Raw genomic sequence first — 27213 nt, 5'->3', positions numbered from 1 at the left:
TGTTTCCGATTCTGTGTCTCCCTCTCTCTCTGCCCCTCCCCCGTTCATGCTCTGTCTCTCTCTGTCGCAAAAATAAATAAATGTTGAAAAAAAAATTTTTAAAAAAAAGAACAAGGCCATTAAACATTGAATGCATTTCTTAAGAATTATCTGAGTGATTCAGTTGACTTTTCACATCAGAGAATAGAGCTTAACTAATACCTTTTTTTTTTATATATATAGCGAAATACTGTTGGGGACTTATGTAATAATGCTTATTTGCTTTTGATGAGTACTTAACAGATCACTGTCTGTGAATTTTAAGGCTCATAACAAGTAAGCTTGTCTTTCCCTCAGAGAGCAGGGAAGAGAAGGCTCATCCAGATCCCACACGTGCCTTCCACTAAACCTCTCAAGTCACTGTCAATGTTCTTACCTAACTTCCTGCTCCTCACCCAACAAGAACTGGGGAGTTGGAAGTGGGTTAAATGGAAAATGAATACGATATTTGCCCGTATCAAGGAACAATTTGGTCTCAGTTTGAGCAAACTGACCTTCAAGACAATAGGGCGGGGTGCCTGGGTGGCTCAGTCAGTTGAGCATCCGACTCTTGATTTGGGGTCAGGTCATGATCCCAGGGTCGTGGGAGTGAGTCCTGTGTTGGGCTCCTAATTGAGCATGGAACTGCTTAAGAGTCTCCCCTCTCTCTTTCCCTCTACACCCCCACTCAAAAGTTGAAAAAAAAAACAAATAAAAAAAGACAACAGGGAAATATGAATATGAACTACTGTGGCATTAGGTGATAAATGCATGGTGAGCGTGTTGAAAATGCTATCTGTTAAAGATGTGCCTCTGACATATTTATGGGTACCATGACATGTTATCTGAAACCTACTGTACTTCCCTATCCCCGGCTCCTAGAGTTATGATGACAGATGACAACCTGTTGAAGCTGGATGACGGGGTCCTTGGGGTTTCACTTTACAATTCTTTCTACTCCTGTGTTTGCTTTGAATTTTCTATGATTAAAAATAAAGAGAAAGAGAACTGTGGCCTTGGGCCCCAGGACAAATACCATGGAGATCTCATTACAGAGGGTTCTCTTCTCTCTCTCTCTCTCTTTTTTAACGTTTATTTATTTTTTGAGAGAGAGCATGGGCAGGGGTAGAGAGAAAGGGAGACACAATCTGAAGCAGGATCCAGGCTCTGAGCTGTCAGCACAGAGCCCGAAGCGGGGCTCAAACCCACGAGCCGTGAGATCATGACCCGGGCTGAAGTCGGAAGCTTAACTGACTTGAGCCACCCAGGCGCCCCGAGGGTTCTCTTTAGTATGTCTGTTCTCAGCCTAGATCCTCCGCTCGCCTCCTTGAGCACTTCAGTGTCTGAGGGCAAGATCTGCCCTGGAGCACGAGTCTCAGGAAGGTGGATGTGGCGAGCCATTCCTGGCCAGCATTTCAGACGAGGGAAAGACAACCTCCAGCTTGTCTGAAACAAGGAAATGCTCTCCAAGGCAGCTCACTGTTGGGCACCAGTGGAGATGGGACCCATGTGTCCCAAACGAGACAGAATCAGGGTCAGCAGCTGAGGGCTGGAGTCCATGAGGCTCCCAGAGCACACCTGGGCCCACTCAATAGTTCCAGAATCTAGTCCCGAGAGCCCCTTTCCCTTAAAGATTCCCCCTCCCCATTTATTTATTTGAGTGTAGTTGACGCGCAAAGTTACATTAGTTTCGGGTGTATAACATAGTGATTCAACAAGTTTGTAAGTTAGGCTATGCTCGCCCAAAGTGTAGCTACCACCTGTCACCATACAATGCTCTTACAGTGTCGCTGACTTTACTCCCTATGCTGTGCCTTTTATTTCTGTGACTTATTCATTCCCCAACTGGAAGCCTGTATCTCCCTCTCCCCTTCACCCATTTTGCCCACTCCCCACGCCCTTTCCCTCTGGCAGCCACTGGTTTGTCCTCTGTGTTTAGCCTGAGACTCTTGATGAATTCCAGAGCAGAAGGCGGAGAGGCAGGGAGTTAGGTACAAGGCCAGGGAGGCGTAGTTGTAGGAGAAGCAGCTTAAAGTGGTCACCTGGACAGCAGAAAGCGTGCTCCCTACCTTAAGACAGACAGGTGGTAGGAGGGTCCTCTGCTCCCAGGTAGGGCACCCAAGTGTACTCACATGGGGGTAGGAGAGGGATCCTCTCTAAGATGATTCCTGGGCCCGGAGGCCTGGCAGGGTCAGGTGTGTTTTCTGGCTGGCGGAGCGAGCTCAGCCGCCCAGCTTGGCTGGACTTCAGGGAGCCGCCTGGGACAGTGTCACCACCGGTCCAGTCCCAACCCAAGGCCTCCAGGATGCAGCCCGCCATATGCCAGTCAGCAGCAGCGAGAAGAGTCGCTGACACCTTTCTGAATCCTATCATGGAACCCTATTCATTCAGTTACAGGAAAATAGTCTACCAAGGGGCATGATTTTCTGCTGAGGTATTGAGAGTCAATGGTTCTCAACCCCGGCTGGACATTAAGACCACCTGGGAGAGTTCAAACCCCCAGCGCCCCGACCCTGGCCCTGACCAATTAGGTCAGCACACCTCAGGGGTGCTGAAAAGCTCCTCAGGTCATTCTCAGGTGCCCTGGAGGTTGGAGCCACATTTTGTGAATCATTCAGGCCTCTGCTCACCTGTCACCCCACAGAAAGGCTTTCTCAGACCAGCCCACTGAAAGAACCTGCTTATTTTCTCTTCCGAGTACGACTGATGACTGAGATTACGTTACGTGACAGATTTATTTGTATGTTTTCATCGTCTCACGGGCAGTGGGCATCATTTAGTCATCTGCTTTGCTCACCCCCATACCCCCAGCTCTGAGAACTGCACCTGTCACACAGGGGACACTCACTGGAAGGTTCCTGAATGAATGTATTAGCAGGAAGCAGTTTTTATACGTTTTAGGATCCATTGACGGCTGTGGTGGATGCATAATGTCTATAAGATTGCAGAGGAGAGGAGAGTGGATCAGAGTGGAGCCTCGCCCTAACTCCAGGCTTTGGAGGAACAACCTCCCTGAGGTTGTCGAGTCCCTCGACGTTACCGGTAGATGGCCCAGCAGAGTGTGGTGCACAGCGCCATCTGCTGGATAAAACAAAAGCGGGTTTGTTCTAATGTCCTGGTGGGTTGTTTCAAAGCGGCTCTCCTTGGAAGAGAGCAGAAGGCAAGCCTCATCCTCAGCACATTCACCAGTTTGAGTGAAGCACCACGATGGATGAGTGTGTGTGTGTGTGTGCGTGTGAGAGAGAGAGAGAGAGAATGGAGACAATGATTGAGATTTTACCGTGGATGAAATTGTGGGTGTGTGTGCACGTGTGGACAATGATGAAGATTGTACCTAAAGCACAAATGCAAAACCAAAATCCGCCACTCCTTTAGGATTGATCCAGGCAGCGAAGAATCGCTGGGTCCGTGCCAGGAAAGTCACACCTAGGAATCTTCAAGTAGCTCTCAAAAGTGAAAAATGCCAAGCTCACACTCTGTGGGAAACACTGCTCTCTCGCCCCTTTCCACATCTGTTGCTCTGAGGCCAGACTGAGGTGACACCATAAAGGGCTAATTGATGGTCTTTGATCAATTTCCTGGAGCTAAAATGACAGAGGGCCCAGCTGTTAGAAGATTCCAAGTACTTAAGCGGATTTCCAAATGCTTACCGCATGTTCGGTAAACTTCAGACTAGTTTAGTTTTTTTTTTTTTAACCTTTATTTTTGAGACAGAGAGAGACAGAGCATGAATGGGGGAGGGGCAGAGAGAGAGGGAGACACAGAATCGGAAACAGGCTCCAGGCTCTGAGCCATCAGCCCAGAGCTCGACGCGGGGCTCGAACCCCCGGACCGCGAGATCGTGACCTGAGCTGAAGTCGGACTCTTTAACCGACTGAGCCACCCAGGCGCCCCTAGTATTTTTTTTTTTTTCTAACATTTATTTATTTTTGAGACAGAGAGAGACAGAGCATGAACGGGGGAGGGGCAGAGAGAGAGGGAGACACAGAATCGGAAGCAGGCTCCAGGCTCTGAGCCATCAGCCCAGAGCCCGACGCGGGGCTCAAACTCGCAGACCGCTGAAGTCGGACGCTTAACCGACTGAGCCACCCAGGCGCCCCTAGTTTAGTATTTTTATACCGTAACCTGATCTTTAGAAGGACAGCTCAATAATCTCTCAGTCTCCCTCAGACAGACAGACAGACACATACACACCCCTCACTTACACCCACACCCCCCCATATACACACCCCTCACACACACACACCCCACGTACACACCCATCACAAACCCACACACCCCACATACACACCCCTCTCTCACTCTCTCACACACACACACACACACACACACACACATCATACAGGTACACACAGGATTTAATATACTTAGAAGTTTCCTTAGACCCTTACAAGAATATTTATTTCTATTTCAACTTGAAAACATTGGATAAGGCCAGAAATAATCTCTGGGGGGAACAGAGATTATTTAACCAAGAAGGAGAAAGTTAATTTCATAGAACCTTCAAATGCACAGGAGGCCTTGATTAGAGAAAAACAGGACTATGATGCGTGTGACCTCGTCATGCCGTGTGGAGGCTTCCACCTTATGGGGTTCTGTTCAGGGACATCACGCTACCCTGTGTGATAGCAGACCATGTGACAGAATTCTAAGGTCTACCAAAAATTGTTATGCCAAATATGGGCACCAGCTGTTCTCCAAAGTACAGAGGTGATAACAAGAACAAGAACAACAAAAATCAGCCTACAGTGTGGCTGGAGAAGCTGAATTAAACAGCAGGATGAGCTTCCCAACAGTGAGATACCACATTCTAGACCAGGTCATGGAGAGAAGCTCTGAAATACCTTCTCTGTGTCTTTTCAATGTGTGACAGATACTCATTTGAGATTTCTGGAATTGAAGGTTCTCAGGAATTGGAGGAAATGAAAAAATAAGTAAACCCGGCAGTCGTTCAGTGAATATTTAACGAGTGCCCAGTCTACGTCAGGGCCAGTCCTGGTCCCTGGGGGGCATGCAAGCCTGTGCATGACCCAGTCCTGCCCCTCTGGGAGCGAGGCATGTTGCCAGTAGGCACTAACCCCCCCAGGAGAGGCTGCCTCTCATGGGCATGACCAGGTTGTCCTTGACCTGAGGCTGGAGAGATGGGTCGGATTTTGTTTGACAGGACAGCTGAGAGGGAGACGAGGGGGTGTGACCAGGCCAAGGCAACAGTGGGAATGTAGACCCAGACCTAGGAATACACAAGTCTGGTCTAAATTTAGGAGAGTGGGTCGTGTGGGCTGGAGGAGAGATACGTGGGGCTAGGTGGGGACCGGTGAACTGGGAAAGGTAGTTGTGGGTGACCGCGAAGGCCAAACTGAGGAATCCGGACTTTGTTCATGAGCAACAGGATGTTAATTATGACCTTGAAGATGCCAGGGGTCAAAAGGAATGCTGTGACTCACATACGTTCTGAGCCTGGGTGTTGGGTCTCATGGGTGTCCCCTCTGTGTCCTGAACATCTGGGTACAGGCACGGGGGGGACCGCTGGGTCCTCTCTGGGAGAAAAGGTAGCTGTGGCCCAGGAAGATGCCACCTCCCTCCAGACACGCTTGAAACCCAGCTCGGAAGGCATAATCTGAGCAGCATTGCCTTAAAGGGTCATCAACGAATTTCTACTTTATGATGTTTGTAAATTACAATCTTCTACAGATGATAACCCTCTATTCCAGATACTAAGAGGTCTATAAATATCTTGCTATTTTTCGGCGGGGGGGGGGAATACCTCCCGCCTTGGTATTTTGAGACTGGTTTATTTCCCTTATTTAAAATTTTTGCCTACACTCTAGTTGCTCCCTCTGATCAGCCTACTGCTATTTGGAGGCATTTAAAAAACTGAAGTCCTGGGGCGCCTGGGTGGCTCAGTCGGGTAAGCATCTGACTCTTGGTTTCAGCTCAGGTCACGATTTCATGGTTTTGTGAGTTTAAGCCCCACGTCGGGCTCTGCACTGACAACACGGAGCCTGCTCAGGATTCTCTCTCTCCCTCTCTCTCTCCCCCTCCCCTGCCATTGTCTCTGTCTCTTTCAAAATAAATACATGAGCTTTAAAAAATAAAGAAAATAAATAAATAACTGAAGTCCTTCCAATATTTCTGGGACAAGAGTAGCAAAGTGGTTAAAGTTGGGCTCTTGAGTCAGACTTCCTGGGTTCGCATCTTAAAAACAAATTGTGGGGGCACCTGGGTGGCTCAGTCGGTTAAGCTTCTGACTTCGGCTCAGGTCATGACCTCGCAGCCAGTGAGTTCAGGTCCCGCATCCGGCTCTGTGCCGACAGCTCAGAGCCTGGAGCCTGCTTCAGATTCTGTGTCTCCCTCTCTCTCTGTTCCTCCCCCACTCACACACTCTCTCTCTGTCTCTCAAAGATGAATAAATGTTAAAAAAACAAAATTTAAAAAAATTGTGGACATATTACTTACCCTCTCTAGGCCTCTGTTTTCTCATCTGTAAAATGGGCCTAACAATGGTCTTACTACCTGATAGGATTGTGAGGATTAGTGACCTAACACACGTCAAGTGATTACAAGTGCCTAACACAGAGTCAAAGCTCATATATGCTCCCTTTATCACTTCGCATCCTGTACTTGGGCCAGAGTCTGCCCCTATTTGGTAACAGCTCACCTGGTAACAGCACACCTGCCTCCTGATTTCTTTATTTTTATATTTTTGATTAAGTTTATTTATAACTGAAATAAATAGAGCTGGGGAGGGGCAGAGAGAAAAAGGAGGGCAGAGAATCCCAAGCAGGCTCCAAGTTGTCAGCACAGAACCCAGTGCAGGGCTCGAACTCAAAAACTTGAGATCATGACCTGAGCCGAAACCAAGAGTTGGACGCTTAACTGACTGAGCCACCCAGGCACCCCACCTGGCTCCCGATTCTTGCATTGGGAGCCTGCCCTTGTGTGGCTCCTGCTACCTTCTGGCCCTCAGCTCCCGCCCTGTCCCTTTGCCTCTGTACCCAACAGTACCAGCCTCTGCTAGACACGTGCACTCATGGATGCTTCCATGCTTTTGGGCGGATATTCCCAGGAATTTGTACATCTCCTCTCCATCACTCAAACCCAACACAGGGGTCACCTCTTCTGTGAAGACAGCTCCCTCCCCACACTACCCTCTATCACGTCCCCCGCTCACCCTGGAGACCGCGCCGTCTGCTGTCGTGGCCTGGGCCTTACTCACACTCCTGTTACCACGCGCACGGCGCTGATGGGTAATGGCAGCTTCACAGGCCTAAGACCCAGTGGACACCTAATAAAGGTTGGCTCTCACCTGAACCAATTTGAGCTTAGACGATCCAAATTGGAGCTCTAGGCGTGTCAAAGATGTCGTCTCGGGCAATGTGAGGTGGGAGTCAAAGATGTCGTCTCGGGCAATGTGAGGTGGGAGTCGGGGACACCCAGACCCGATCAGCAGCGTTCCGCAACGCTTCTGGCTTAGTTAGGGACTCCGTACGCCTGCAGGTGAAAGAACAAGATAAATAAGAACAAACACGTGGAGCTGGTAAATACAAGTGTAAATGCTGCACATGGGATGGGGTGAATTCGAGGCTGGGGTAAGGCAAGCTAAGACTTGGATCTGAGGAGAAGGTGCAGGGCGAGGCAGGCAGTGTGGGCACGGCAGCGCCTTCGAGAAACCCGACAGTCCCAGAGGGAGGACACACACGCCCTGTGCGGGTGTACTGCCTCCAAACGAAGCCAGGTGAGGGTAGGGTTTCGGAGTAAGAATCACAAGGGGAAGACTACCAGACATTCTTGGGCAAGGGGCCTTCATAATACAGGTCCTGTTCTGCTAGTTTTTAAGTGCTTTTAATACAATTCTTTAATAATTATTTATACAATGAATAGCAAGGAAGGAAGCGAAACACAGACGAAAAAAGATGAGCTACGGACTCAAATGGACACCTGTGTTTGAATCCCAGCCCCACTACCGGCTAGTTCTGTGACTTAGGCATGTTCCTTACCTTCTATATGCCTCAGTTTCTTCAGCTGTGGACTGGAGATGACACATGCTTCATTTGGGGGCAAGGTCACTTTTACGAAAGGTATAATTTACATACAACAAAAACTTACCAATTTTAAGTGTTCAATTTGATGAGCTTTGTTTTACACATGTAATTGTGCAACCACCACTGCGGTAAAGATGTTGAGCATAATCACCCTAAAAAGTTTCCCCCCGGGGGCGCCTGGCTGGCTCACTCAGAAGAACATGAGAGTCTTGATCTTGGGGTTGTGAGTTCGAGCCCCACATTGGGTGTAGCGGTTACTTAAATAAATCATGAGGGGCACCTGAGTGGCTCAGTCGGTTAAGCGTCTGACTTCGGCTCAGGTCATGATCCCAAAGTTTGTGAGTTGGAGCCCCGCATCAGGCTCTGTGCTGACAGCTGTGCGCCTGAAACCTGCTTCAGATTCTGTTTCTTCCTCTCTGCCCCTCCCCTGCTCGCACTCTGTCCCTCTCTCTCTCAAAAATAAACATTTAAAAAATAAAGTAAAGTAAAGTAAAACTAAATTAAAATAACTAAACTAAACTAAATAAGGGGTACCTGGGTGGCTCAGTCGGTTAAACAGCCAACTCTTGGTTTCAACTTTGGCTTGGGTCATGATCTCATGGTTTGTGCGTTCAAGCCCTGCATTGGGCTCTGTGCTGACAGTGAGGAGCCTGCTTGGGATTCTGTCTCCCTCTCTCTCTCTGTCCCTCCTGCACTCTCTCTCCGCATTCCCCTTAGCAGTCAATACCCCCCTTCCACGCCAGCCCCTGGAAGCCAGTGCTCTGTTTCCCATTATCACAATTTTGCTGTTTCCAGAATTTCATACACACGGAAACATACAGTATTATAATCTTTGTGTTCTATTCTTTCTTCCCCGACTTGGCGTAATGCTTTTGAAATTCACCCACGTTGTTGCTATTATCAAGAGTCTCTTCCCGGCCAGTTCAAGTACAGTGGTCTTTATAATGAATTGTCACAACCAGTGACAGGTTTCTTTCTTTCTTCTCCCCGCCCGCTGCCTCACTTGATTAGCCTGAAATAAAAATAAAATGAATAGTTCATACCTTTTTATTGCTAAGTAGTTTTCTATTTTGTGAATATTATGCAATATGTTTGTTCACCAGTCGATGGACATTCAATTCCAGTGTTTGGCTATTATGAATAAAGCTAGTACAGGCATTTGTATACAGGACTTTGGGCAGACATACATTTGCACTTCTGCAATGTAAGTGCCTGAGGGTGAGAGTGCTGGCCATATGGCAGGTGTACGTTTAACTCCATAAAAAATGTTTTCCAAAATGGTGATATCATTTTACATTCTCACCAGCAATGTATGAGAGTGCCAGTTACTCCACATCTTCACCACCATTTGGTGTTATGTGTCTTTTAAAATTTTAGCCATTCTAGGGGCGCCTGGGTGGCTCAGTCAGTTAAGCGTCTGACTTTGGCTCAGGTCATGATCTCGCGGTCCGTGGGTTCAAGCCCCACGTCGGGCTCTGTGTTGACAGCTCAGAGCCTGGAGCCTGTTTCAGATTCTGTGTCTCCCTCTTTCTCTGACCCTCCCCTGTTCATGCTCTCTCTCTGTCTCAAAAATAAATAAATGTTAAAAAAAAAATTAAATAAATAAATAAAATTTTAGCCATTCTAATGTGTTTGCAATAGTAACTTATTGTAGTTTTGATTGTCATTTGTTTTTCTGGTAACACTTTTTATGTGCTTAGTGGCCATTTATGTGTCTTCTTTGGTGTAGTGTCTGTTCAAATATTTTGCCCATTTTTTTTTTTTTTTTTGTATTGAGTAGTTCCTTTTCTGAACTATATTGAGTGGTAACACTGCTTTATATATATTCTGGATACAGTCTTTTATCTGATACATGATTTGCACATATTTTCTCCCATTCTGCGGCTTGTCTTTTCATTTTTAAACAATGTGTTTTGAAGAACCAAAGTTGTTCATTTTACCTTCTCTTCTGTAGTTCATGTTTCATGTGTCCAAGCTAAGAAATCTTTCCCCAGCCCAGGTCACTAAAATTTTTCCTGTGTTCTCTTCGAAAAGCTTTGAAGGTTTTCTTACCCTTAGGTCACAGGATCCATTCAGGGTTAATTTTTATCTATAGTGTATGATAAGGGTCAACATTCATTTTTCTTTTCTTTTTTTTTCTTTTACATATGGATAGTCAACTATTTCAGCCCCACCCGTGGAAAAGATTATTCTTTTCCCATTGAATTGCCTTTGCTTCTTTGCCAAAATCCAAATGGCCATGCACATTTCTATTTCTGAATTCTCTAGTCTGTTCTAGGATCTATATACCTATCTACATCAATACCACTTTTGATCATCGCTGTAGACTTAGAACACACCTTGAAATCAGCTAGTATAACTCAGATGTTCTTCTGCTTTAAAATTGCTTTGCATATGGTACCTCCTTTGCATTTCCATGTATACTCTAGAACCAGCATGTCAATTTCCACAAAAGCCTGCCAGGATTTTGACTGAGATTGTGTTGCATTTATATATCAAAATTTGGGGGGAATTGACATCTCAACAATATTGAGTCTTCTGAACCATGAATATGGTATATCTAGCCGCCTTTAATTTTTCTCAGTAATGGTTCATGATTTTCAATGTACGTGACTTATACATGTTTTATGAAATTTCGAATAAAGAATTTAATATTTTAATGTTATTGCCTATGGCATTTTTAATAATTTCAGTTATGATTGTATTTAATAATACAAACAATTTGTCTATATTGTTGTATGCTGTGATCTTGCTAAATTCACTTTTTAAAAGAATTTTTTAAATATTTATTTATTTTTGAGAGAGAGAGAGAGAGAGAGACAGAGTGTGAGCGGGGAAGGGGCAGAGAGAGGAAGACACAGAATCTGAAACAGGCTCCAGGCTCTGAGCTGGCAGCACAGAGCCTGATGCAGGACTCGAACGCATGAACTGTGAGATCATGACCTGAGCTGAAGTCAAAGCTTAACGAACTGAGCCACCCAGGTGCCTTTAAATTCACTTAAAAAAATTTTTTTTTAATTTACTTATTTTTGGGAGACAGAGAGAGGCAGAGCATGAGCAGGGGAGGGGGAGAGAGAGAGGGAGACACAGAATCCAAAGCAGGTTTCTTCTGAGGCCTCTCACCTTGGTTTGTAAATGGATGTCTTCCCTGTATCTTCACATGGTTTTCTCACTATGCATGTCTACGTCCAAATTTTCTCTTCTTCTATATGGGCACTAGTCATATTGGAGTATGACTCACCCTAATGACCTCATTTTAACTTAATACCTCTTTAAAGAAACTATCTCTAAATAATGTCACATTCCGAGGTGCTGGGGGTAGGACTTGAACATATGAATTGGGGAGGGCAGGCACAATTAACTTATAATACTCTCTCTCTCTCTTCTTTTGGAACTTCAATTTATAGGCCAATTTATATTGTTCCACAGATTACTGACACTCTGTTCTTACACTTTTTTTTTCAGTGTTATTCCTCTCTCTGTTTCATTTCGTATAGTTTCAATTGTTTTGTTTTCAAATATGCTAACATTTTCTTCTTCCACGTCTGATTATGCACTTTTTGTATTAGAAATTCCATCTGGGGGGCACCTGGCTGGTTCAGTTGGTTAAGCATCTGAAGCCTGATCTCAGCTCAGGTCAGGTCATTATCTCACAGTTTGTGGGTTCCAGCCCCCTGTCTGGCCCTGCACTGAACAGGGCAGAGCCTGCTTGGGATTTTCTCTCCCTCTGTGTCTGCCCCTCCCCTACTCATATGCACACTCAAGCTCTCTCTCTCTTAAAATAAATGAATTCACTTAAAAAAAAAAAAAGAAATTCCATTTGGGTCTTTTTACGTCTCCATTTCTCTCCTTGTCACATCATGTTTTCCTCTGACTTTTTAAACATGGATTGTATTTTTAATAGCTCATGTATCACTCATATCTGTTAATTCAGTTCTATCATCTATGCTATTTCTGTGTATGTTTCACTTAAAAATTGTTCTTTTTTTTTTTTTTTTGGTTTATGAGTTGTATTTTCCTTCTTTCCATGTCTAGTAATTTTTTTTAAAGTTTGTGGACCTGTAATCTCTCTCTCTCTTTTTAGTTTATTTATTTATTTTGAGAGAGAGAGGCAAGGGAGGAGGGCAGAGAGAGAGGGAGAGAGAGAGAGAGAGAGAGAGAGAGAGAGAGAGACAGAATCCCAAGCAGGCTCTTCACTGTCAGCACAGAGCCCAATGTAGGGCTCAAACCCATGAACCCTGAGATCATGACCTGAGCTGAAATCAAAAGTCGGCTGCCTAACTGACTGAGCCACCCAGGTGCCCTGATGTTTGGTAATTTTTTATTAGATGCCAGATGTTGAGAATTTTACATTCTTGGATGCTGGATATATTGATATATTCTTTAAATATTGTTGGGCTTTGTTCTGGAATTCAGTTACATCACTTCGGAAGAGTCTGATCCTTTCGAAGCTTGATTTACGATTAGTTAGGAAGGAATGGTTAGAATAGTCTTTTATCTAGAACTTATTTGGCCCCACTATCGAGGAACACCCTATGATGACTATCCAGTGCTCCACGGGAAGATTTCCCAATTGGGCTAGTGTATATGAACTAATCTAGTCATCTAGGATTTGTTAGAACTCTTGGAATTGTTATATCTAACCTATTCCAGGGATTATTCCCCCTCCCTGCTCAGTGGTTTCCTTACATGCATATGGAGATGAGGACAACACAACCAAAGATTACAAGGAGATCCCTCTGAAGAACTTTGAAGTGTTCCTCTCTCTCTCTCTCTCTCTCTCTCTCTCTCTCTCGCTGCATGTGTCTTCTCCAGCATTATCTCTGAAAAGTTTATCATTTTTGCCTCCCTGTGCTCTGAATTCAGTCTTCTCAACTCAGTGAGACTACTGGACTCTGTTTGGGGCCATCTTCACTGCACTGCAGCCTGTAAACTTATTCCAAGTCCCAAGCTCGGATACTCATAGGACTCACCTCCTTTGTTTCCAGTCTCTCAGTGATCACTGCCCTGTAGTACCTATTGTTTAATGTCTGAAAGACATCATTTCATATATTTTGTCCATTTATCCAGTTGCTTAAGGTAAGAGGGTGAATCTGGCCCCTGGACGGAAGCAAAAATCCTCATATTTTCAAAATTTGTATTAAACCTGGTAATATGCTGGGGATGTAAATCACCTAGCAGAGTACTTGGCACTTGAATAGAGATAAGCTCCTTTTCTTCTCCTCATTTTGAAATGGTACAGGAACAACGTGAGCCATTTGAGCCATTCGAGCTCATGTGAGTCATTCCTGATGCTACAGGAAATGAATGGTTAGAAGAACATTCCATCTTTGTGCTTTAGAAATATACTTCAATTCCAGACGCATTTACTGAGCGTCTATTGATGTGAGTTGCTATTCTAAAGCAAAAGTTTTGTCCACAACAGTGATTTCAGAGATGCTGGCATTCTTCCTCACGAGACTCCGCTTAGATTCCCATTTATGAGAAATTAAGTTTTGATGGTGAAGTAGGGTACTTCCTGGTGAGATTTACTGCCACAGACTTTGTCAGAATAGATTTCTTCTAATGATCAGGTCCTTCAGTAAAATGTATCTTCTACATTTCTAATTCTAATTGACCAGGGAGCTACTGCCCTGACCCATTAGTGTGGAGGTTGAAGCCTGCATTGCCATAATTTGGTGCTTGTCTTTCTTGTTTCCCTGCATTCTTCTCCTTGTCCAGAATGCCTGCTTGTGTCTTTATAATCCCAACTTTCAGTGAGTAATGCTGTTAAACTCTGTACTTCGACTTCTTCCTGCCTACAGTGACAATAATAAGAGTGCCTGTTTCGCAGGATTGTTGGGGGGATGCAGTGACTTCATATGTGTAAAGAACTATAAACTGTACCTGGCAGACAGTGAGTCCTCATTAATGTTTGCTATGATTATCATTGTTACTACCGCCACATTGTTGTTTGTTAATTATTATTTTTACGTTACCCAGTGAGAGCAGGATGCCCTGGGGAGGGTCCTTATTTTAACTGGACTGTGATTTCCTTCAGAGAAGGGTCCATTTAATTTATCATTGTCTCCCTCGTGTCCACCTAGCCCATAGGAGCACTAGGGTGAGATGGTTAAGGTCAGGGGTCAACAAACTTTTCAGTAAAGGACAGATAGTAAATATTTTAGGCTTTATGGGACACAGTCTCTCTGCCCTTGTAGCACAAAAGCAGCCATAGTCAACACAAATGGGCCTGGTTATATTCCAGTAAAATTGTATTTTCAGGGGCGCCTGGGTGGCTCAGTAGTTCAGCATCTGATTTTGGCTCAGGTCATGATCTCATGGTTCATGAGTTCGAGTCCTACAGTGGGTGAGCTCCAACCCTGCATCAGGTGAGCACAAGCCCCGTTTTGGGTGAGGCCCACCTCTCTCTCTTCACCCAACCCCCCTGCCCCATCCCTCCTGAGGTTCTCTCTCTCTCTGCCCCTCACTCACTTGTGACCTCTCTCTCACTCTCAGAAAAACAGTTGTATTTTCCAGAACAGACAGTGGAACAAATCTGGCCATGGGCCATAGCTTGTCAACCCCTGGTTAAAAGTCTTACTCTGCGAATCACACTGCCTGGACTCAAATCTCAGCTCTGCTACTAACCTTGCGACTTTGAATTACACCTTACTCATCCTTTGAGAACAAACTCAAGTTCTCTTCCTGTGGGAATTCCCTCTTGATGGCCCAGCCACAGGCCACCTCTTCCTCTTCCTCTTTATGGAAGTTCATTTGACATTATACTCTAGGTGGCCTTGGGTTCTCCAGAGAAATGTGACTATCTAACTTGTCCCCACATACTTTCTCTGTTTACCTCGTCATCAAATCTCTCCTGCAGTGGAACATAAGCTCCTTGGGGCAACTGGATGGCTCAGTCGGTTAAGTGTCCGACCTTGGCCTAGGTCATGATCTCATGGTTCACGAGTTTGAGCCCCGCGTCAGGCTCTGCGCTGACAGCTCAGAGCCTGGAGCCAGCTTCAGATTCTGTGTCTCCCTCTCTCTGCCCTTGCCCCACTCATGCTCTGTCTCTCTCTCTCTCTCTCTCAAAAATAAATAAACGTTTAAAAAAAAAAAAGAACATGAGCTCCTCGCCATTGGTTCTCCAGCACCCAGGACAGTGCATGGCACGTAGCAGGCACCTAACACAATATATTGTTTATTGAATGAATAAATGAATATTTTGTATTGTTGTGCCCTGTGATTTTTATCATTTAATTTTTCTCTTTTTGGCTTTATTTCCCAAACTAGAGCCATAGTTTCTTGAAGACACGTCTCCGATCATCAATTCAGGATTATCATGAAGATTAAGGGAAATTACACGTATAAGCATCTAACCCAGAGTTTGATGTATACGTGTCAACTGCTTGTTTACTAGTTGATATTTTCTTCTATTCACTTCATAAAGGTTTACTTCCCAGCCACTGTGAAAGGAATTGAAAGGCAAGGTCCTTAGACAAGTATGACATCTAAGACACTAACTGAGGTATGTCATCAATGTAGCTGCATGAAATTGCCATATTTTAAACTCTGCAGTTCTGCAGGAAAGTGGTGGTATTTTTGCCACAGCCCACATCAAAGTCCAGATGGAGTGAGGGAGGGATGGAAACGGAGCCCCATAACCCCCAGGAACTCTTAAGATTTCATCTCCTGAGTAGTATGGTCCATCTGTTTTCTGTAACTTCCTTAGCAACTTAACAAGTAAATCCTTAAATAGTAACTGCCAGCAATATTTCAGGGGTTTTTTTGTATTTCTTATCAGGTACAAGAACCACGAAGGTAGCCCCTTATAAACCGTTCTGCTGTGAGAGACGTCCACCGAGTTGCTCTTCTGGATCCATATGCCCTTCAGTCTGTCTCTAGGGGAGGTCTCTACTCACAAACCCTTCATTGGACATCCATCGTTCCTACCAATTAGCATCCAATATCCCTTCCTGAGGCAGCAGCTGCCAGGTGTTCCCCGGGACCCTTTCCCATCTCAGACTAATGGTTAGGGTAAGGATGGTGTCCCTTGGATAATTACTTATTTAGCAAATCATTCTGAGAAGCACACCTCTTATCTATCTATCTATCTACCTATCTATCTATCTATTTTGGGAGAGAGAGATTGGATCCCAAGCAGGCCCCCACTGTCAGCCTGGAGCTTGTCATGGGGCTTGATCTCATGAACCTTGAGATCATGACCTGAGCCAAAACCAAGAGTCAGACACTTAACTGACTGAGCCACCCAGGCACTTCAGAAGCACATATCTTTTTTTTTTTTTTTTTAAGTATGTAAAAACAATGCTTGTTCTTGCGACTTTCATCTCCTGGATGGTTCTGTCTTTGAAGAGATTTTTTTTGTGTGTGTGTGGTTTGATTAGAAATGTGCTGGTCAGACCTGGAAATACGATGAGTGTGTTCACACGTCAAATCGGTTTCTTATCTCAGGTGATGTTTTTCAAATCAGGTCTTTTTGGTTTTCTTTTATTGTTATTTTAAATATGACTGAATTTAGTCACCACCAGACTAGTCAGTGCTGTTTTATCATTCAAACTCCCAATAGCTAGAATCCAACCTCAGAAAATGTGCATTCTTACACTGTTGACCATCATGAAATGACATCAGCAGATTGGAATAGGAGGCTTCGTGTTCTTCATCTTGGTTCGTGGGTTTCACCAGCAAGTTCCCAGCACCCGCCAAGCCCAGATATGACAATCATAGATATTTTCAGATTTTTCAGTCCTGATTTCTAAAATATCCTTTTGTCTCCAACCATGTCTAGTTAGCCAGCTGTCTCGATTTTTGGATTGGGAACCCAAATCACTGTAAGAATAGAGTGCTTGCTTTCATCACCCGAATTCTTAGCTCCTTCACTCCACTTACTCTGTTCCTTGTCCCTCTTGTTCTTCCTGCTTCTGGAATGTGAGTCTTTGGCTTTCAGCCCTTCCTTTGGCAAACTGTGATGACCTTTTCTCCTGATGATTATTGTAGCGGACAATGTCATGCTTCCTGATCCACTTGGGTCCCCTAAAATATTGCTATTTTTAATTATTGTTTAACTACACAAAGACAGCACTGGAAGTGCTCAGGGGTTCCCCATCCCCTCCTCCATAGTCTCAAGACCATTAGCCACTGACTGTAGAAGGAGCACAAACACCCAGCTGAGGTTGGGACAACTGTGAGGCATTCCTTATGCCCATGGTTCCCCTGAGGTTGAGGCTGAGGCTGAGCCTTGCAGAGCCTTCTGCCTGAGATCTCCCCCTTGCTTGGTGTTATGGGTGGAATTGTGCCCCCCCCCTTGCACCCACCACCCAATTCACACATTAAAGTCCTGACCTCTAGTACCTTAGAATGTGAACTTATTTGTAAATAGAGTAGTTACAGGTATAATTAATTAAGATGAGGTTATACTGGAGAAGGGTGGGCCCTAATCCAATATGATTTGCATCCTTGTATAAAGGAGAAGTTTGGACACAAAGACGTACACATGTGCAGAATGCCAGGGGAATGTGAAGGCAGGGATTGGGGTGAAGCATCTACAAGCCAAGGAAGACCGAAGATTGCCGGCAAACTACCAGAAGCTGAGAGAGAGTCGTGGAACAGATTCTCCCTCACAGCCCCCGGAAGGAACCAACCTGCCAAGACCTTGGACTTCTAGCCTCTGGAACATGAGATAATACATCTCTGCTGTACAAGCCATTCAGATGGCAGCACTTTGTTAGGGAAGCCCTGGGAAACCAATGCCCTTGGCTTCCTACCTTCTCCTGTCCTACTTCCCACTCCCTTACATGTGTCTTCTGGGAGCACTTCCATGATCAAACCACTTGCACATGAATTCTCATCTCAGGGCCTGCTTCCTAGGAACCTTGAGCAGATATCGGGTGTTAGATATCTCTCACCAGCATGGATCTCTCCTGAGCTAGACAGAGGATCCAACTGCCCACCCGACACCGCACCTGGTCATCTCCCAGATATTTTAAACTCAGTGTGACAAAATCAGACTCACCACTTATGAAGTCTCTCTGCTCCCCAACCGTGCCTCCCTAAAATGTGATGGCACCATCAAGCTTGAAATGGCTCATGTCAGAAATTTGAAAACTACCTTTGCCCACTTTTCCTCTCTCACTCTCTTAGAGCTCATCATTGTTCAAAGCCTGTCAGATTCCCCCTCAGTTCCCAAGTCTCTCCTCCCCACTCCATTCCTCTCTGTTACTGCCCTGGCCGGTCCTTCACTTATCTCTCTTGGATGATTACACTAGTCTTCTCGTCCCTAGTCTTCCCTCTTTTATCCCCTATACCATTCATACCAGAATGCCTCCATGACCCAACCCAATGATGTTACTCCTTTTCTTAAAACTTGTCAATGTCTCTCTATCACCAAGAGATGAGATCCAAATTCCTTGGCATGGTGAGCCTAGCTCCTGCCCCATGTGGCAGCTTCCACATGGGCCTCACTGAACCATCAGGAGTTCCCTGGGTGTGTATGCCAGCGCTCTCCTGCCTCCTGCTTTAACTGTTTTTAAGTCTAGAACCACCCCCTGCCTTCATCCCATGGCTGGCTAATTCTCATTTGCGCTCCAATCTCTTCTGAAGCTTGACCAGCTCCATGGAGCTCCCCCAGCCACTCCACCTGCCAACTCTGCTGTGCCCTGAACATCTTGACCACACCCCAGGATGTTACCCATCATTCTGAATTGTAATCGTTCACCCTTCTCACTAGACTGAACTCTGTGAGGAGCAAAGGAGAGAACACAGCCAGAGCTAGAGCCAGAGTGAGGGAGCTGGGCAGGGCCTGGAGGAAGCTTTTCCAAACCCTGCTTTGTTATCCTACCAGCAGTGTTTTCTTTAATACCATGTTCCTGGACACTGTAAAACCAAAATTAACCTCATCTCCATCCCCCCTCTCCTCTCCTTGATTGGTGCTACCCTTTGCCTGGGACAGGCAGACAATCATGGTGGCAACAGAAAGACAAGTTCCTTGTCTTACTCTGGTGGCAACAGAAAGACAAGTTCCTTCTAAGGTTTTAGGGGTTTGTGTTTGTCTTGAGTAAAGGAGGAGGGTGAAATCAGAACTCAGAAGGGGAGATTAAGCTCATCTTTAAGTATAGTCTTTTTGTTTTCTGCCTCTTGTCTATTGCTCTAACGCAAAGGTTTCCATTGTTAAAGAAATGAGAACTCATTTAGACTTTGAGATTAGAATGCAGGTAGTGAGTATCCTCAATGCACTACTTATATAAAATGCATTTTACTTTATCTTTACTGAGTTTACAATGGAAGGTTTGTGCTCTGTGACTCATTCATTCAGTAAGCATTTACTGAGCACCTACTATGTGCCAGGCACTGGGCTAGATTCTGGGGATACAGAATTGACTAAGAAATGGTGCATCTCCACTGGCAGACACCCAAACACTAAAGAGAACACTGTATGGCTGTCAGATGGCCAGTTGTTCCCCAATCTTTCTTCTTGCCTTCTTCACGGTAACAGGTTCCTCAGCCCCTGTGAGCACCTGGGGCAGATAGTGAGAGAGGGGCCGGGACTCTCAGAGGCCAGTAGGAAAGGATGACGGTGGTGGTGGATGGGGTGGGAGTGGGGGTAGTTCTCAGGAGCAGAGAGGAAGGAAACTTTGCAGCCATAACATGTGACCCAGACTTCAGGAATGAATACTGGAGTTTTGTTAATCCTTTTTTTTTTGGAGATGATTATATGGCTTTTCTTTGTTAATTTCTTAATATAGTGAATTGTGTTGATTGATTTTTGAATATTAAACCCATCTTCCTCCACATCTGGGATAAACCCCATTTGATCATGATTTATGTATTGTTGGATTTGAATGGCTAAAATTTTATTTAGAATTTTAACAACTGTATTTATGATAGATTTTGGTCTGTAGTTTTTCTTCTCTTTTCTCCCTTCCTTCCCTCCCCTCCCCTCCCCTCCCCTCCCTTTCCTTTCCTTTCCTTTCCTTTCCTTTCCTTTTTTTTCCTCTGTAGTTTTCTTATAAAGTCTTTGTCGGATTTTGGAATCAGGGTAATATTGTCTTCATAAAATGAATTGGTAAGCCTTAGACCTTGGATTTCCTGGAAGATTTGATGTCGATTTGGTATTATTTCTTCCTTAAGTGTTTGTTTGAGAGAATTCACTAAACAAGCATCTGGGCCAGGAAGCTTCTTTGTAGGAAGATTTTTAACTAAATATTTAATTTCTTTAGTAGATTTAGGGCTATTCAGGTTCTCTGTGTCTTCTCGAGTGAGTTGTTAGTTCGTATTTTTCGGGGAATTTGTCCATTTCATCTAAGTTGTTCATAAAATTGTTCATATTATCCCATTAGTATTTTTTAAAATATCTGCAGGATCTGTAGCAATGCTACCTCTCTCATTCCTGATATTGGTAATTTGTGTTTTTTCTCTTTTCTTTCTGATCACTTTCGCTAGAGATTTATCAATTTCATTGATCTCCTCAAAGCTTTTGGTTTCATCAATTTTTCTCTATTACTTCTCTAGATTTTTTTTCTTTCATTGATTTTTATTCTTATCTTTATTATTATTTTCCCCTTCACCTTTCTTTGGATTTCATTGGCTCTTCTTTTTCTGGTTTCTTGAAATAAAAGCTGAAGTCCTTTCTTTGACAGCTTTCTTCTTTCTGAATATTTGGTGCTATGAGATTCCTTTTAAGTATTTCTTTAGCAGAATCCCGTACATTTTGTGTTTTCATTTTCATTAAGTTCTATTTTGCCTTTTGATTTCTTCCTTGACTCAGGGGTTAGTCAAAGTGTATTATTTTACTTTGTTTCCACATCCCTGGGACTTCAGAGATCTTTTTATTACTGATTTTTAATTTAATTTCATCATGGTCAGGAAACATAATGTATGTGACTTGAGTCTTTTTATACTTCAGTCTTATTTTGTTGCCCAGAATATGGTCTATTCTGGTAAATGTTCTGTGTGCACTGGAAAAGAACGTCTATTCTGCTGTTGGTGGTGTTCTATGAATGTCAGGTTGAGCAAGTTGCTAATGATGTTCAAACTCTCTGTATCATCACTGGTTTGCTCACTACCTGTCCTATCAGTTATTGAGAGGGACACATTGAAATCTCAGACTGTAATTGTGGATTTATTACTCCTTAAAGTTCAGTCAGTTTTGGCTTCGTGTATTTTGAATCTCTATTATTAGACACATAAGCATCTAGGATTTTTATGTCCTCTTGAGGAGCTGACCCGTTTGCCATTAAGAAATTGCCTTTTTAAAATTCCTGGTAATCTTCTTTGCTCTGAAATATACTCTAATATTAATATAGCTACTCAACTTTCTTTTGACTGGTGTTGGCATGGTCTAGCTTTCCCCATCTCTTTAGTTTTATCCCATCTGTGCCTTTCTATTTTAAGTGTATTTATGAAAGGCCCTACACAGTTGGGTCTTCCCTCCGAATGCAATCTGACAGTCTCTGTACTTATTTAGACCATTTACGTGTAACACGATGATCCGTATAGTTTGTTTAAATTGACCATCTTGGGGCGCCTGGGTGGTGCAGTGGGTTAAGGGTCCGACTTCAGCCAGGTCACGATCTCGCGGTCCATGAGTTCGAGCCCCGCGTCGGGCTCTGGGCTGATGGCTGGGAGCCTGGAGCCTGTTTCCGATTCTGTGTCTCCCTCTCTCTCTGCCCCTCCCCCGTTCATGCTCTGTCTCTCTCTGTCCCAAAAATAAATAAACGTTGAAAAAAAAAATAAATTGACCATCTTACTGTTTGTTCTCTAGTTTTACCATTTGGTCTTCTTTCTTTTCTCTTTTTCTGTCTTCTTTTGGATTCCTTAAATATTTTATATATATATTTTTTTTTTAAAGAGAGAGGGCATGAGTTGGAGAGAGGGATGGGGGAAGGAGAGAGAGAGAGAGAGAGAGAGAGAGAGAGAGAGAGAGAGAATCTTAAACAGGCTCCAGGCTCGGCACAGAGCCCAATGTAGGGTTCGATCCCACAACCCTGGGACCATGACCTGAGCTGAAATAACAGTTGGATGCTCAACCCACTGAGCCACTCAGGCACCCCTGGATTCCTTAAATATTTTTAGCGATTCCATTTATTGGCTGATTAACTATGATTCTTTGTTTTCTTTTATTAGTGGTTGTGTTAGGAGTTAGAGTATATATTTAATTTATCCATCTACCTTCCAGCGATACTGTATCACTTCACATATAGTACACAGACCTTCCAATAGCGTGTTTTCATTTCTCCCCTCCAGACCTTTGTGCATCTAGCACAAGCCTGGGAGGTGATTCTTTATTTCAATTTATTATTTATTATAATACTGCTATCAATAGGACAGTAGCTAACATATATTGAGCACTTCACATGTGAGTTCTCATTTGGGAACTTGTTTCATCTAAGTAATCTCAGAATGGCATCTCCCATGTTACAAAATATCTTTACATAAACAACATTTCTGAGTACTTGCTCTGGGCCCAACACTGTTCCAGCTGCATGCAATTGCATGCACTGATTTATTAACCTTAGTAATAACCCTGCAAGGAAGGTAGAGGGAATTTGGGTCGCTTGCTCAAGCCTGGAATCTGAGCCTATCAATCTGACTCCAATATCTACCTTCTTAACTGGTGCACTCTTAATAGGGACTATACTGATCTGTTAAATTAAAATAAATAATTATAATACTTTTAGTATAACAGATAACAGATAAAGATATCAAGGAAGTCATCTTGGCTCTCCAAAGGCAACATTTTTCTTTTGAAGACCCACATACTAGTCCCCTCTTGGAGGCTTGCTGATTTTGACGGCTCATGGAGCCGTCAGGCACTCAGATCTCTTTAACTGTCTGCTTCCTCAGATCAAAGTCTTGGCTTCACTTTAGAAGTAAAATCTATGTTTTTAAGAGTATAATCTTACTTCACCAAGTTTTATTTTTTGATAAGTTTTCAGTGAAAATCATTGTCCAAGAACCATGAAGTTTAAAAAGAAAGGGCCAGGGGCGCCTGGGTGGTGCAGTCGGTTAAGCGGCCGACTTCAGCCAGGTCACGATCTCGCGGTCCGCGAGTTCGAGCCCCGCGTCAGGCTCTGGGCTGATGGCTCAGAGCCTGGAGCCTGTTTCCGATTCTGTGTCTCCCTCTCTCTCTGCCCCTCCCCCGTTCATGCTCTGTCTCTGTCTGTCCCATAAATAAATAAAAACGTTGAAAAAAAAAATTAAAAAAAAAAAAATAAAAAGAAAGGGCCAAAGATCTATTCTACCATCTGAGTTCTCCTTTTACTTTTAGAGTCTTGTAGGGGATTTATGCTTTAAAATTATATTTCTTTTAAGATAGTTCTAGAGGAGCTATGGTGGATGGGTGCCTAGTTAACACAACGATTTTTTTCTTGAATAAAAGAAGACTAAATCAACACGAACTAAAGTACTTGTGCTACGAGCCATGTAAATGCGGGTTATTCTGCAGGACTATACACTAAGGTATTCTTATTTCCATTTTACAGATGAAGAAACCGGGGCTCAGGTTAACACAGCTAATACATGGGAGAGGGGAACCGTGAAAGCAGGTCTCTCTTCAGCACACGCCATGCTTTCTCTAGTTCTGCTCATCACCAGAGAGTGCATCCGTTATTATTTTCTTTTTACGGTTCTTATTTATTAACTGTAAGGGCTAAAGTACATTAAAAAAGAAATAACCTTGTGGTTTCTTATTTTACATGGAAGCATATTTCTAAAGAAGTCAAGAAAGGAAAAGGAATCTGACGTTGATGCTTGCCTGGGCGAAGGTGGGGAATCCCATAGGTTTTTGTTTTTGTTTTTGTTTTTTTTTTGCGATGAGACACAGATTGCTGTAATCCGTATTCACTTTAAAGGTGATATAGCTGTTACACATTCTGCACATACTGTTTTGTGCACCCAATTTCACTGTTTTTGCTTTGGTCAGCAGGTGGCAATATTGGGTCGCAAGGAACATTTAATGTTCTTAAGCGATGAGGTCAACAGTGACTTTACTTTCATGTATATAACTGTATTTTACAATAAAATAATGGGTTACAATTTGAACTCTTGAATCCTATTTCTTCCCATGAAGAGGGTAACACAAATATTTCAGGCAGCTTCTTTGAGAGGGGTGCGTAGACGTCAGGGTGCTTGTCCTGGAACCTCAGTGAGGAACGGGACCCGCATTCTTACCCTCTTGCAGTAGAGCCACTGGACCCTGATGGTGACCTCTGGACTCCTGAAAGTAGGCGCTAGTCACAGGGCTCAGAGTCACTTAATAGAAAGGTAGGTTCCTCACTTAAAGAAAGTGACGATGGGGCGCCTGGGTGGCTCAGTCGGTTGGGCGTCTGACTTCAGCTCAGGTCACGATCTCGCGGTCCGTTGAGTTCGAGCCCCGCGTCGGGCTCTGGGCTGACGGCTCAGAGCCTGGAGCCTGTTTCCGATTCTGTGTCTCCCTCTCTCTCTGCCCCTCCCCCGTTCATGCTCTGTCTCTCTCTGTCTCAAAAATAAATAAACGTTAAAAAAAAAAAAAAAGAAAGTGACGATGGAGATTATAGCAATATCTCATTTCTTTAGAGATTCCCCAATCCAATAATTTCAGTTGTTAAGATGCCATTCTAAAAGTGAATCAGGGTGGGAGAGGGGAGCATTTACACCAACACAATGGTTGTAGAGTGGATGCATAGAGACAAATTCATGTAACTTATGCCTGAGAGAGACACTGAGCTCCTATTAGAAACTGTTTACTCTTAATGCAGACGGAATTCAAATGTGGCTACTTAGTTTTCAGGTACACAGCAGAGGTGGAAGAGAGAACAATTGCTGGGGGCAGGTGCAAAGACAAACTCAAGTTCATCCATCAGGGTAGGAGGCCTGGGAACAGGAAGACGAAAAGAACAGAAGGTGAGACTTGAAGGCCTGGGACTGCAGGGCTAGGACAGACAGCCCCAAGGTGTCACTGCGCAGTGCTCAGCCCAGTGATAAAGGCCAGGAGCCATCCATCTGAGCAAGGGTTGTATCTGCAATGCTCCATTTCATAAGGCAAGTAAGTGTGTAATGAGATAGAGATGAAGAGATTCCTTCCAAAGTGGGGAAAGAGAAAAAATGTTTGCTGCAAAGAGTGGTTGCAGTGACTGTGAAAGTGAACTCTTCCCCCAGGGAGAGGCAGTGTGAGCCCTTGGGTCTGGAGGCTGACAGACCTGCGCACAGATCCCAGCCGAGACATGTGGAGGGAGCAACCGGCAGGTGCTCACGCTCCCTAAGCCTTGGTTTCCCCATCTGTACAATGGGGATTAGAGGGTTTTGGTGAGCGTGCCAAGCCCTTAGCCCAAGCCAGCATACATCAGTCCCAGCTATCATTTTTTATGCCAGGTAAGCCAAAGTGTAGATGTGTGGTCATGACCTCCACCTCTGTTGGGATCCCTAGGACCACAGCCACGCCTTGGATTGCCCTTTTCCTGCACAGGTGTTGGGCTGGTTCCCGCAACTGGGCCCGGGGTTCTGGCTGTAGCCTACGGGACACTGTTCTCTGTGTTTGCTGCAAAGCGTGGCCACTGGTCCCACCCCACCTGTATAGCTGGGGATCCCTGGCCATATGGCCACTCTGCCCCCTGCACTTTTGGCCACTCTCAGTGCTGCTTCCACCTTGTGCCTGGACACTGCTATTCCATCCCACCAGCGAGGTCCTCACTGAGGCCCAACAGTATAGTGACCCTCTCTTTCAACTGAGGCTCAGCAAAGCCGGTGTTGCGAGACTGAGCCCGGCCTCGCGGACAGCACTGACCTCAGGATGAGTCCCTGACTGGCTGGACCCTGTCCCTTTCCTTATGTGAAATTCGCATCCCTCCTATCACCCCTCCTTGCTTCCCCCAGGAAAGCACTTTTAGCGCCTGGTGGCTTTGATGACAGCTCAGCGTTCCCACACTGCATTACAAAGTCGAACCTGGGGTGTGCCTGGTTCCCAGACACGCCCCATGTTAGTTTCTTGTGGCTGCTGTTACAAAGTACCGCAAACTGCGTGACTTAAGTCAACAGCAATTTATTCTTCCACAGTTTTGGAGACCAGAGGTCTGCAATCAAAGTGTCGGCAAGGCTGTGCTCCCTCTGCAGGCTCTAGAGGAGAATTGTCCCTGGCCTCTTCCAGCTTCTGGGGGCTCCATACATTACTTAGCTGTGGCTGCAACACTCCGGTCTCTGCCCCACCTGCACATGGCCTTCTACCCTTCTGTGCCTTCTCTTCTTGTGTCTCTTATACAGACATGTGTCACTGGATATAGGGCCCATCAGGGTAGCCCAGGATGACTTTGTCTCCAGATCCTTAATGACATCTGCAAAATCCTTTTTCCAAATAAGGTCCCATTTGCAGGTACCATATCTTTTGGGGGCCACCATTCCACCCAGTACACACCCCCATGCCTTGCTGGTCACTGAACGTGGAGGGAGAGCTGTGGAGGATGGCTCTGGAGTCTTTAGTTTGGGTTTCCCCAGGCTCTTATAGGAGTCCATTTGAGGTACCTACTCACCCTGCCCCTCCCCACTCCCCTCTCTCTTCCCAGTTCCAATGCCTTCCAGCAATCCAGGCCATGTTCATGCATGCTAAGAATGGACTGGAAAGATCTTCAGCATCTCCAGAGCTGTCCATAGGAGACACCGTGGTCCCTGCCCTCATGCCACACAGTTTTCCCAAAGCAGGGCCCTGTGAGTCCCACTAGGGGAGCCCCAGCACCTTCAACACTCTTACATTCAATCCACGAACCTAGCTGCCTCCCTGGTAATCTACCTCGGACGTTGACATCACTCCGTGAGCGTCCCAACTGCAGCCTCACCAGGCTCTGTGTATTAGATCACCTCCACCTGCTGAAAGTCCTCAGCACCGAAAGTGTACCCATCACACACACACACACACACACACACACACACACACACCAAGTCAATGCCTCAAGGTAAAAAACCTAGCACCGTTAATCCCCACAGGTATTCTGAAAAGATTATATCCACGTTGGACTTTTGGAAACTGGCTTCGTTTTTTGCAGGGATTTTCAATATTTTAGCAATGATCTACATTTCCTTTCTCATCATTTAAATGTCTTCTCTCCTAATTTAAATATTCCGGTGCAACTCCCAGTTGTGATTTGTAAGTGTTCACTGTAGTGAACGCTCAAAAGTCACACAGGAGGTGGGA

At 44.7% G+C, this 27213-nt stretch overlaps 1 protein-coding gene across 4 annotated transcripts in view; it reads right to left on the bottom strand.

Moving 5' to 3' along the window:
- LOC147571941 (uncharacterized) overlaps positions 1-27213 on the bottom strand; it is a 241017-nt gene that overhangs the window by 76289 nt on the left and 137515 nt on the right. For 3 of the 4 annotated variants that reach the window (XM_086695144.1, XM_086695145.1, XM_086695146.1), the window contains exon 4: positions 7325-7503. In XM_086695144.1, the coding sequence (XP_086551270.1) occupies positions 7493-7503 (11 nt within the window). In that variant the 3' untranslated portion in view covers positions 7325-7492. Of the gene's footprint in view, positions 1-2844; positions 3097-7324; positions 7504-27213 lie in introns of all 4 variants that reach the window. The other variant, XM_086695143.1, reaches the window with a different exon arrangement.

Source organism: Puma concolor, chromosome F2, assembly GCF_028749965.1.
Source record: "Puma concolor isolate L17-30 chromosome F2, mPumCon1.1.hap2, whole genome shotgun sequence".
Classification (NCBI taxonomy): Eukaryota; Metazoa; Chordata; class Mammalia; order Carnivora; family Felidae; genus Puma; species Puma concolor.
The sequence above is the reverse complement of the archived record's forward strand: the minus strand, read 5'-3'. Positions and strand labels throughout refer to the sequence as shown.